The sequence below is a fragment of the Lepisosteus oculatus genome, chromosome 6 (assembly GCF_040954835.1).
Source record: "Lepisosteus oculatus isolate fLepOcu1 chromosome 6, fLepOcu1.hap2, whole genome shotgun sequence".
NCBI classification, from domain to species: domain Eukaryota; kingdom Metazoa; phylum Chordata; class Actinopteri; order Semionotiformes; family Lepisosteidae; genus Lepisosteus; species Lepisosteus oculatus.
Genome location: NC_090701.1, coordinates 39,976,251 through 39,989,184, shown reverse-complemented (window position 1 = coordinate 39,989,184; position 12,934 = coordinate 39,976,251). Strand labels below are relative to the sequence as shown.

General features: G+C 39.9%; 1 protein-coding gene across 3 annotated transcripts in view; it reads left to right on the top strand.

Annotated features, from left to right (window-relative positions):
* Positions 1-11,028, top strand: part of jcada (junctional cadherin 5 associated a) — a 60,330-nt gene extending 49,302 nt beyond the window's left edge. For all 3 annotated transcript variants that reach the window (XM_015354043.2, XM_015354042.2, XM_069191253.1), the window contains 2 exons: positions 454-4,391; positions 9,104-11,028. In XM_015354043.2, the coding sequence (XP_015209529.2) occupies positions 454-4,391; positions 9,104-9,138 (3,973 nt within the window). In that variant the 3' untranslated portion in view covers positions 9,139-11,028. The remainder of the gene's footprint in view (positions 1-453; positions 4,392-9,103) is intronic.
* The last annotated feature ends 1,906 nt before the right edge of the window (positions 11,029-12,934 follow it).

Genomic DNA, 12,934 nt, shown 5'->3' with positions numbered 1-12,934 from the left:
TGAGTAAGAATAGACAGCTCCCCCATCTTGGCTATCCACTGAGCCATTTATCAGCTGGTATACAGTACTACAGGCTTCACTCATAGGGGTTCAGCACCTATTGGAGGAGTGTCACATCCCTCACTAATGTCACCATAAACCTGCTAGTGTAGAGGAAGGTGTTTGAGAAGAGTAGATAGGAGCCCCAAGAGCTCCGTCTAACTAATTTTAACCCTACCTGTGGAGAGAGTGATATAATCAGCATTTTTAAATCTTTCTTTGTTATTGCATACAACACAATAACAATGTTATTACATATGTGATATAGTGAATCTTTAATACCTACAGAGTGCTGACCTTGAATTAGTCCATCCCCTTCTCCAGCCATAACTGCTGATTCCTTAGATCTGTTTAATATTTGTTCCATGATTTGTTCTGCCACTGCTCTGATGTGGTCATTTGCTTTCTTTAAAGGCCCTGTGATGGACCGAGGGGAATGTATTCTGCTCAGCCGAGGACACAGAGAGATGTGGCCTACTGGAGGAGACGGGGGCAGGACTTCAGCGTCCTACTGGATTACACTGACAGGGGAGAGAAGAGAGGAAGTAGCTTCGCAAAACCAGAAGGGACGAGAAGGGCACACGAGCTGCCTGCAAAAGAAGGAAGAAACGACAGGGAGTGGTGGGAAGAGAGTGCAGTTTTGAAAGAGAGGAGCAAAGTGCAGGAGAAATGGAGGATGGCAGGCGATAGGAAATGGCAAAGTCTGGGCACAGAGGAGTGGAGGCCCGCTGTGGGCATAGGACGGCAGCTGTCAGATGGCGATAATGACAAGTGGGCACAAGATCAGCGTGGCATGAAGGCGGAACTAGGTGCCGGTCACCCGAAAGCCAAGGGAAAGTCACAGTCTCTTCCAAGAGTGCTGTCACCAGAGAGTCTGCAGTATGTTGACATGCCTTTATCCAGTCAGGACGTGTTTAGTAGCCAAAGGATGAATGGAAAATGTTCAGATGGACCTTACAGTAAGTATCACGAAGAAGTGGCTGGCAGAGAACCGTGGACTGAAAAGTGTCGGGCAGGTGGTCACCCTGCCCTTTTACCAAAGCCCAGGTTTAGCAGGCCACTCAAGCCTCCATCGTATGAGGCTCACCAGCAAACAAGGGGGAGTTCTGAAATGATAGCTGGAGATCAGGAATCCAGATCAAAAGACAAGGTTTCGTATTTCTGCAAGAGTGCCGAATCAAGGCAGGACTTTCTTCCATATGAACCTCCAGGGTCGAACACGGAGCCTCCAGTTTATATACCTCCTCCGTCTTACAAAAAGCCCCAGCAACAGAAAGGAAGCCAAAAGAATATCAACGAAGTGTCTGATTACAAGTTCAAGAGAGAAGTGCAGCAGGTGCCAGAAAGAAAGGATGCAGGGAAGTGCTTTTCCAGACAGACAGGAAACTCTTGGATTGAATACCAGAAGGACAGAAATGTACCTGGCAGGAAACAGATGTATCCTGGATACATAGATGACCATCTGGGATGTATTCAGTACATACCCTTTGATGATCCGCGTGTGAAACACATTCAAGGAGATCTATGTGGAAACTCTCTAACTGACTCAGACAAAATCAAAAATATCAGCAAACGGATTCCTAAAGTGTTAGAACAATCTTCCCATGATAGTGCCTTTTCCCCCCCTGAGGGACTATTTTTTGATATGGACACAAGCAAACGATCATTTCATGAACATGACAGTGGCAGTAATAGTGGTTTACACAAAGAGAGTGGCAATTCAATGGACCAAAGCTGTGTTAAGTATGAACAAGAGCGATCCAATGCAATTTATCAGAACAGAACAGCCAGGCAGATGCCAAACATGGACCAAGGTTTCTCTGAAAGTGTTACCAAGGTAAAAAAGTTTGAACCTGGTTCTGAAGCAGACAACAAAAGAAATACAAAGAAAAGACTCAATGAGACCATATTCTGCTTAGTCTCTGTTCCAGTTCACTTGCAGCCGAATGGTGACAGGTCAGATCAGAATAATAATGAGAAAGATCTGAGCCACGTAGAAAGTTCCATTGATAAAAGTATTGGAAATCTGCAAAACCAAAGTCTCCTAAGCACATCGTCTACTGATTTAGAGTTACAAGCACTTACTGGTGGCATGATGAATGACAAAAGCCTCAAAAAACCACAGCAAAGGAAAGACACAGATGACACGAAGTCCCAACAACCAAATAGACACAAAGAACTTAAATATTCTGGGTCTTGGCCTGGAGATCAGTACCGAGATCAGGAGACACAAACTAGCTTCCCTGAGGCTTCCAAAGGTGCCCCTCAGGGTTCTCCAAATAACCAAGCACAAATCCATAGCTCTCCTGCCTCTGAATCCACAATAGAAGTGAATTTAAGTCACGGATATGGGTATCCTATGAAAGGGCAGATGCACTTGAACCCCTCCAGCAACAGTGCTTTTTCAAGGACAACGTCTTTTTCCAACCAGGTAAAGAGCACAGCTCTTCAAGTTCCACCCTCAGGAAATCTAGACGAGAAAACCTACATTGCAGCAAAGAAGAGTGAAAGTAAACCTGTGGCCAGCAATGGTAAAGAAGCTTTTGGGCAGTTTCTCTTGAAGCCTGTTAGCCGTCGCCCATGGGATGCAATTGAAGAACTGGAAACTTTCAACAAGGAGCTTCAGGAACAGATTGGGAAACGAGCCAGCGTGGATAAGTCCATCGATGAACTTGACGTGGCTTACAGAGATATTCTGGATTTAAACACTGCTAGCGCTAACACTGAACATACTAAATCACAAGTTTGTGACCATAAAAATGGTACAAGTATTTTGGAAGCACCACGCTGCAAACCAAGCAGCTGGAAAAACATGTTAGAAAGCAGGAGTGCAGCAACAGAAACTGACTTCGGAGATGTTAGTGCTTTTTCACGCCTTTCAAAAAAGACAGTAAGTTTTAGCAAGCCATCAAAAGAAGAGGTGTCTATGCTGCCCCAAAACTCCCCGAGTGACTGCAGAGTAGTTAACCAGGGTAACCTGCTTTCAAAAGAGTTCTTGCACAGAGATGTCAGTATTCCTTCGTGTATCTCCTCAGCTGAAGCACCGCGTTTCGCCAGACAAATGAAGCAAGATGCGTCAACTCACACAAACCCCCCCAGCTATGAAGACATATGTTACTCTCTACAGCTATCACGGGAAGCCATGGGGACAAACAGAGCACCTAAACAAGATGACTTTAAACCGGTGGAATCTAAGTTTGCGAGCTTTAATGCCGTTTCTCAGACCTCAGTTAAAATCACTGGCCTCAAAAAACAGGAGGGTGTTCCTCTCAAAACGGAGCCTGACAGAAGGATAAAAAAAGAACACCTGGTTCCCAAACGCAGCGAGGACAAAAGTTCCAGCATCAGCAGTCAGAGTGATAGGTTTCAAGGTGATGAGGGCCTACATTGTAAAGTCACCCGTAAGTCATGGGAGGGCAGAGATATGAATGGAGGATCATTTGTTATTGATGATGATGCGGAAAGCGCCGGCTGGATGAAGCAGTTTTCATTAGCCGAAACGCAGCTTCCAACCAACAAGAAAGCAGAGAGCGAGCAGAGTGAGGACCTGAGCAATCTCTTTGAAGTCAAAAAGGCTGAGGGGATTCCTGAGAACGAATCCATAGAGCAAAGAGCAGCTAGGATCTTAGGAATAGATGTACCAACTGAGTGTCTTTGTGTGGCAGAACAGAAAGGAGCCAAACAGGGAACAGAAGATCAGGTTACTACAGGAAACAGGTCTTTGATGAAGGCCATGTTTTCCGAAGAAGGACTGGAGCGTAGTGCAGGTGGAAAAATATTGTGCCTGAAAGGAAAGCACGAGGAACTGAGCCCACATTCCAGGGTGCTGAAGCGGCAACAGCAAGAAAACGGTTTAGCAAACTCAAGAAGAGAAAATAGCTCCTGTTGTACGCTGGAAAAAAACAGTGTAGAAAACAACCTAAAGATTTTTCTCAGGAGCCATGACATGTCATCGGAAAAGCCACTGGTCACTAACGCCGAGGAAAATATGGTCCAAGCCTCCAGTTGTGATAAGAAAGGCAGAGTTGCCTCAAGAATGATCGAAGCCCTGCAGGACAAGCTAGCTTCCTCCCCCAGCCGCACAGTCATGGAGCGTATCATCCGCATGAAAGAGGTGGATTCGGTCTCCCGCATGAGGCGCCTCAGCATCAAGAGCTCGGACTCGGGGGACGAAGCCGAGAGCGAAAAGTCGGCCAAGCAACCAGAGGAGGTGGAGGAGCTCTTCACCTTTACCACTCGGCAGGAAGCACGGAATGGCGCTGTCGCCAAGAGAGAGATAACTCTGTCCCAAGAACGCCATGTTTCTTTGAAGGGCAGCGAACCGCAGGACGATGAGGTCTCTCCCCCTTCAGGTAATCGCTTAGGCAAGCAGGTGAACATGTGGGTGCCCAGCTGGGACATCTTTGACATGCTCTTAAGTGCGACAAATCCCCCAAATTGTGACATTTTGCTTCCATTTTGGCAAACTGTGCACAAATTAAAGGGGCAAATGTAACAAGAGTCAATAGGTGTGGAAAACAGGAATACAAACATTTTGTCACTAATATACATTGTGCTGGATTTATTGGGAGATAAAACATGAAGCAAACGTTGCACAGGACCAAAAAGCCTTAGAGGTTCCCTGAGAGCTGATCCAAAGTCACAGTTAAAGTAAATTAAATTGTGTTAAGACTTTCGCTGGAAGAACTATAAAGCAGAAGTGTTGACCTTCTGACTCAAGCCGAATTTGTTACTGAATGTGCATTTTATCTGTTGAAAAACAACTTAGGGCTATTCTTTTTCCTGGTTATTTCTTGCCAGTTTGCCTGCTTTTAAAGCTGTAATTAATCACTGCTTAGTCTTTGACTATAAGTCTTTGACTAGTTAATGGTGACTATTACAGTACTAAAAAAAGTAGAAGGAGGTCTTGGCAGCTTCAGAGACAATGCTTGTAATTGCTGCTAATTCATGTTGTTTGAACAGGATGTGGTTTTTTCTTGGTTTACAATGAACTCCAAAACATACATATGTTCAAAACATTCAGTGTGTTAAACCAAAAAAAAAACAATTAATACACATTCAGAGTTTAAGGATACAGTGAAAGCTAGTCAGTAGTTACTTCATTCAATACTGCTGTAATCAGATGCCCTTTTTACTGTCACCATTCTCTCTATTAATGGTGATAAATGTAACTAAGATCAATAGCTTTCTGTTTTATCTTCATTAATTATCCATTGCATGTATATCTTCTGATATATTATATAATTTTATGATATCTAATATAACATACAGTAGGTAAATGTCTATATCTAGTTTTGCTGGTGAATGAAAACCTATGTATGAAGTATGGTGTGAGTGTGCTGTTTGAAACCTTCCAACTGGCTTAGACTATAATGTGGCTTGTTCAGAGTGCAGGCTGGGCTCTGTGGTCCAGGTGTTGCTGATGTAAGCCTGGGTCATGACCATGATTCCTCAGGCAAGAAATCTCGCAGGTGAGTGTTAGGCTTGAGGCAGCCAGTTTCCTCAATGGTCCACGACAACAGCGCCCCCTGGCGGTTGGACGAATGCCTGTGAGCTTACAGTGATGTCTGTGGGAGACGTGCATCTTCGCAGCAGTAGTACTGACACAGCTGTGTGGCGCTGTGGAACTTGTAACGAGCAAGCATGGCGCTTGTTGGAAGGGATTCCACGCATGTATAGTACAAAAGTCCATATTGATTGACGACTTTGCATTTCAAATTGTGTTGATATAAAATAGAAGAGAAATTGAAATCAAGTAAAACTTGTTAATATGTTTCAGAGTTATCTCTACTTTCCAGTGTCTCTTCTGATTTTTGGTTTTAAACAGTCATACAATTAAGAGTCACAGGAAGACCTTGGCAGATTAAATCACATCGCAAGAACAGTCTCTGGTCTTACCTGCCCTAAATCCTTCCATTAACCATTTAAATGAATAAAAACATTTTAAAAACAAGCAGCTTTTTACAGTGCAATCTTATCAGTGTCCACAGATAGCAGAAAAGCCAAGACAAAAGAGAAAAAGTAATAAAAAAATGCAGTACACAAGGCAGTGACTTGCGCCTTGACCAGGAGGATAATGGAGATAACCTACATGAAAGGATCAGTGTCCAGACAGGGCCAAAAAAATCAATAAGCCAGGCAGTTTGAGTTGAGTGTTTCGTCTGCCAAACATATGCTCAGGCCTCTCTGAGTGCTGCCAAAAATTAAACCAGAGATCATTTTCAAATCGCTGATAACTTGTCCTTGTTCGCAGACCCATTACAGCCTATCCTACAGCTGCAAAAGGGAGTTGGTCATGTTTGTTTTTCCAATTACAATAAATAATTCAGTTAAGAGCAAGGGGTTGCAATTATTACAAAACAACTCGTTTTAAATGCCAGAAAACTATTAAGAGACTAAATTGTTGATATGTTTTGATCAAAGGTGTATTATACAGCAAACCAACTATAACATTAAATATTCGTGATCCGAAGACTGATTTTGTACCATTTTATAATCGGATTACCTGTCTTATTAGAGTGAACTAGAGTGAACCGGTCGGTGAAGTCTTCAACACCCAGACCAATTACAGACAGATCAAATAAGATTTTTCAGATAGAGGGGTTTTAGCACCTTTGGTAGATGTGTAAGAGTGCAAGACTGTGTAATGTGTGGGGATCCAAAGAAAAGAGAGTTTTAGGAGAATGGAATGTTTTGGGTAGAATGATGTAATACGATATAGGCCTATTCTGATGACTGTGCTATTGCTCTGTGATTTTCCTCATCATTCTGTGCTCCTATATTTGTTTATTATTTGACCGCATCTGTACTGTAAGTGAACATTATTATAAAACTAATTCCAACTTATTCTTGAGTGCACTTTTTCATTAGATCTTTAGGAAATTGTTCATCGGCAATGCTATTCCTCAAAACATGAAAAGGACTCATACTGTATGTTAAATCAGACAAACTATTTATTGTAATCAATATATTGTAACTGGTGACAAAACTGAGAAAGCATTGACCCATAATTTGCAAATGACAAAGGCACATACCAAGAGCAATAGTAAGGCTAGCCAGATAGTAAAATCCCTTCAAATTTGAATGTTAGATTTATTACATTTTAGGACTCATTCTACACATCAGCAATAAGACTGAATCAGTTAATTGGAAGAATAAATCTAGCTAAATCAAGGTGATAGTTGAGGGATTAATCTGTGTTTTTAAACATTTTGTTTAGATTAAGAGGCTGATAAATTGGTAAAGATACTTATGGGAACCCATAAGGAAGGATGCTTATGTAAAGGCTTCATGCTTTTATCTCTGTTACGAAAATACAATAAAACTTCCCTGAAATGTGGGAGTTGTAGGCCTATTTCCTTGCTAAGCGAATATGCACCCAAGAACTATTTCCCCTCTAGTGAGGCACCAATATAGATTTACAAGTATTAGTAGATCTTAGAAAACAGAAATGTGAATAAGACAGTATTCCCAAACTAATACATTTTTGTTAAAGACAAGATTTAATCATTGAACAATTAAAATTAAGGTGTTAAGCATTTTCTTCATACTGTTTTGGAGCAAATTATGAATCTTTTTGAAGATTTTTTCTAACTTTTGAAAACGTTTTCTAAAAAGAAAACTTGATTCATAGACATTGTAGGGGGAAATGAATAAGATAACCTCATAAATATACAAAAGGCAGAGCAAAATCGGTAGAGCTTTGAACTGTTAGACAAGTCAGTTTTGTTATATGTATTGTGGACTGAGCCTTGAGAGTATTCGAAGTGCTGATGTGTTTTTTGTTGTTATTTAAAAAAAATAAGTTTTGCATAATTGTGCAGTATGTAAAGAGAAAAATAACCATATATGAAAAGGGAAAGTATGCTGAGCTTTGCAAACAAGTAATGATAATACCAAGGTTAATAGCATTGTTTTATGTGTACAGTACCTATATTGTTACTAGTATTAGAGGCACTGAGATGTCATTGCTGGAGGAAAAAAAAGATTTAGCTTTTCTGCACAAGTTATGTGACAGCCTCCAAGTGAACCTGTTCTACAAAAACAGAAATTGAAGAGGTGGATTGTCCTCAAAACAGTACTGCTGTGGTGAATCAGGAAAGGTTGAACCAAGCTAGAACATTAACATGTCTTTGCCACAAGAGGGAGCTCTTGGCTATTCTGTTTGAATTTTGGTGGAACAATACATAGTAGATGAGTTTTTAGATGCTAGGAAATTCTGAAATTGAATAATGATACTTAAGTATGTTTTGTTTGCTTTACTAATCAAAAGCTACACATTCTAAGGCCTTCTCCTATAATGTAATAGGAAGAATATGCACTTCTCAGTTCAGAGATTTAGGGGATATTGGAGTCAAAATGCTTGTAAGGAAAGGGGGACTGACAAAGCCCATGAACCATGATAAAAATTAAACCAAGTCAGAACAGTGTTTGTTGGGACAGAAAATATCAAGCAATTTTCTAGCTCATTGTTTTGTAGCACTCAAGACGCATGTGGTAAAGTTGTAGAAATCTTATTGAGAGATAAGAATCATGGAGACCCAGTCTTCAGTCCCTTGCTGCCAGTTCAGAGTGGAGGCAGTTCACTGAACCTGGAATAGACACAAGACACTTTAATGTCTAGTGTTAATAAAGGCTGCCTTCAAACTTTGTTGCAAGCTTATTTCAATGTGTTTATAAAAAAATATTAATACAACATGGTCCACACCATGTGGTTAGCATTGCTGCCTCACAGATCTGAGACTTTGGGCTGGGTTTCTGGGGTGCTATCTGTGTGGAGTTTGTATGTTCTCCTCATGTTCATATAGGTTTCCTCTGTGTGCTCTGGTGTCCTCCACAGTCCAAAGACATAGAAATAGGTAAATTGGCTTCTGGGAAAGCTGGCCCTGGTGTGAGTGTGTGTGTCTGCCCTGTGATGGACTGGTGTCCTGTCCAGGGTTTATCCTGTTTTTTACCCTCTAATGCTTTCTGGGTTAGGCTCCAGCTCCCCCATGATCCTGAATTGAATAAAGCAGTTAGAAAATAAACAGATGGATAAATGCAACTTTTTTTCTTCTGTTTGCAGATTCCTATGATCCCAGCAGAGTTGAGAGAGTTTAGAACAACAAGGACTGCGCATCTGACTGTCATTTACATCAGAAATTCTGTTCAAGCACTGTGACCTGGCTGCCCACTGTAATGCCTTCATTTCATCTTCCTCTAATGAAAATTGCCTTCTTCGACCCAGGAATTGTTACTTTCATCTGGTTTTGTGATGAAAGTGGTGTTTCACTGCCAGTGGGGAACAGCTCTCTCGGCCAGGGAGGCTCCCGGCCGTGAGAAATGTTTCCTTTTCCCATTTTCCAAACTTTGCTTTTCATGGACCAACTTATGCAATGCTGTAATGAAAACATAACAGTTTCAGCCTATTCCCTAACAAAAGCAAAACACTATAAAATGTGATTGTTTCTAGATGTAGATGCAATTGTATGAATTGCTCAAATATGAATGTATTGTAAGTACTTGTATTTTCTAAATGAAATGGTCACAGAAGAGGAGGATAATGGGAATTGCTTTGTTACAATCAGCAATGTACATGCTGTTAGAAAGAGGTGCCTGGCCACTTAACAGAGTCCATTAATTAGGACTCCAGACATACGGGCTAGAAAACTGTTTATTTTTATAAGACTGTAAATACTATTACCCATTCAACTTGACTAAAAGTGTTATACTGTGCAGTATATCAAAACCCCATAAGCAAACACTATTATTATAACCCTGCATTTTGGGAATTCATGTTTATAGATGGAGAATGTACGTATAATAGCAAACAGATTCAATTTAAAAACACTGTGGTTCACTACATCGTCTCCTTAGATAACGCAATATTTGTTGTACAGAGCTAATTTTGTTGTTTCTGCAACTAATAGCCAGCAGCAGGACTGACCTCCAATAAGTTTTTGATGGAAAAAATAAATTGAATTTGTGTATGTGTGTTCATTTCGGGATAGCAAACAACGTGTTCAGCATTTTCACCCAATGTTTATTTTTCTGTTATTTCATCGAATTGTTAATCAGTCTGCGTTATGTACAAAATAAAGTCTATTTTAACAATATTTTAAGAGAAATTTTGTATTTAACCCATTGTATTTGCCTGATTCAATTAAGCCTTGAATTATATTATACCTAGATTATATCGTTTTAGGATTATTAATATAATATGACTATATCTTTTTTTATATAATTATAACGCATACGAACGGATGAGTGCTGTTAATTGTGATCTGGTCTTCTATGTAAAGATGATTGATTCTTAAAATAAGTTTTTTTTTTCTGAACCTTTTCTCTAATAACTTTGTGAGTAGCTATTTCATTTGCTCACTATATTACAAGAAATAGGAGGCTTTCAAAAGTTCACTCTCTTCATGGAATTTATATGGTGATATCTCTCTTTATGAAATAGTACAGTTTAATTTAAGCATGGTCTTCACTGGGAAAAGTCTGTGAATCATTTTTCATGTTTAAACTTCATATGCTGGCATTGTCCTTATTTCAGCACGGTCCAGTGTGAGGCAGACAGTAGATTTTAAATAATAGGTTTCTGAGAAGTTTCATTACTTTTCATTCTTAGCAGAAACAGAAAGAAATACGTGGATCTAAAAAAGATCAAAACTCACATTAAAGGCGTTATAATTATGCAGCTCACCAAGCCCACGTTATTTCATTTGTTGTGTAGTGCGTGGCTTATTTTAGCAGCACTCCTTTGTTAAATTCAGATTCGTTCTTTCAATAGTATTAATATGGTTACAATGTCTGTAAATTAACATTTCTTAGAAATAAAAGATGTTCTGATTTCTGTTTTAGATGCGTAACTTACTTCTATAGTTTTCCAGTATAGGCTTTTTTGATATTAATATGGTATGCAGAAATAAGGATGGTATAATTAAAAACAATTAAAGTTGCTTTTTATTGGGTTTTCACTATTTGTACTCATTACTTGAAGCAGTACTTTATTCATAGTAAGTCTTTGCAATAATAAACTGGAATATTTTATATGGTATTACTTGCGGAACTATATGCTTTCAGATTGCTGGTAACTGGTTCCAGAAATCATTGGGAACACTGCTACTAATGTTATTGCTACTACTAATGGTAATACAGTAAATAGTGAATATCCGTCCATGCTTTGTACACATAGTGCCACTAACATCCATCTTTATGCCTTTACATAGAATTTTGAAAACCTTGTCAGTGTAATCTGTTGAAAAGAGAGCAGGGCAAGAAACGTCATTTAGTGTTTGACACTTTTTACTGAATTGATTAACTAGCATAACAAGTGAAAGGATGCTTATAGTAGTCGTACATTGTAGTTGTCTTCACGTCTGGCTACTCACATTGCTGGATGTTGAGGGGGATCTTGAATTTTCGCTTCTCGTTAAATTCCTGAAATCAGTGACTTGGAAGGCAGAGGTCTGGAAGACACTGGTGACACTTTCAACCTTTTATTCATGGGTTTCGGTGAACAGGACAGCCTGTTCAGTCATCGTGAAAGGAGGGTGCTTGACCTTCTAGAGCAATCTATTTTTTGACCTTGGCATGTCTAGCAGACTGTTGTATTTTGGTGTCATTAATATTTTATATTGCCACCACTGCGCAGCACGGATAATTTTGCACATCTTGTTGTAATATTTTCTATTTTCATACAAAATTGAAGTGCTTTTTGTATACAGGGGGACTGTTGTTTCTTGCATGGATGAAATATGACAGAATTTGCATTTGGGACTTTTGTCTACCCAAAAAGCAAACCATTATCTTTCATACAGCATATTTTTATTTACAAAAATGATGCCAAGTATTTAAATTGACAAGCTACCAGGCTATTTTCAGAGTATATTAAAAGGGAACTCATTTATTTTTCTTTGAGGCACATCAATACCTTTGTATTTAAAACATGTACATAATATATTGGCATATGATTGTGCTGCTGTTGTATAATAATGCAGATTATTCATAAATAAAGTATTTGCATGGATGTTGTGTTTGTTTTCATTTTTTTTATTTTGAATATGCATGAAATGACAGCATGTGATCTGGTTTAATACTGTATGAACATTTCATGTGTAAAATAGCTGAGTCCCTGTCACGGATGTCGGAGGGGGCGAACCGTGGAGAGGCAGGAGAGTGGAAAGAGACCCATATGTGTAGCGGCGGAACAGGGGATTAACCCGGACTCAGCAGTTCAGGAGTTGTATAGAAACCAATGCCCTCAGGCAGCGGACTTCAGGCGACCTGGATGCTAGGCGGGTCTCAGGACACCCGAACGTCAATGCTGAGCGTAGGTGAATCAGTGACCCGGAAATATATAGCCCCAAAGAGAGAGACACACTGGAAGGACAGCAAAGCGCAGGAAACTAGGGACAGGACAGAGTAGGAGCGTCCTCTGGCTGCAGAGGGCATGACAGTCCCAGTATACAGTATTAAGTTTAGCACCAGCATAAAATAATGGGCCACTTCCTCACAGTTCATCTGAATGGGTATAAATGTCAGCCATCAGGGTGAGAATTTTAACCCAGTGTGTGGAGTTTGCTTTTCTCATGTGTGTATTTTCTGCCAGTGTTGTGTATTTAAACACAAAAGGGTTCAGTAGAGAACAATAGAGACTTGAAAACCTAACCTGTTTGTCTTAGACGTACCGGTTGCTCTCTTATTTCTGAAGAAACGTTTTTCTGTTGCACCAAATAAATACTATTGTTCTTTAAATGGACTTTTTAACATTGTGAAAAGAGAAATGGTCTGAACTTAAAAGCACAGTTATTAAAAATAGCATTAGGCTTCATTTGGTCTAGTGTGTCTCTGAATGCATAACTAGTTACTCTTGGTATGAATATGAATGATACTGTGCTGGAGGAGGTGGGGA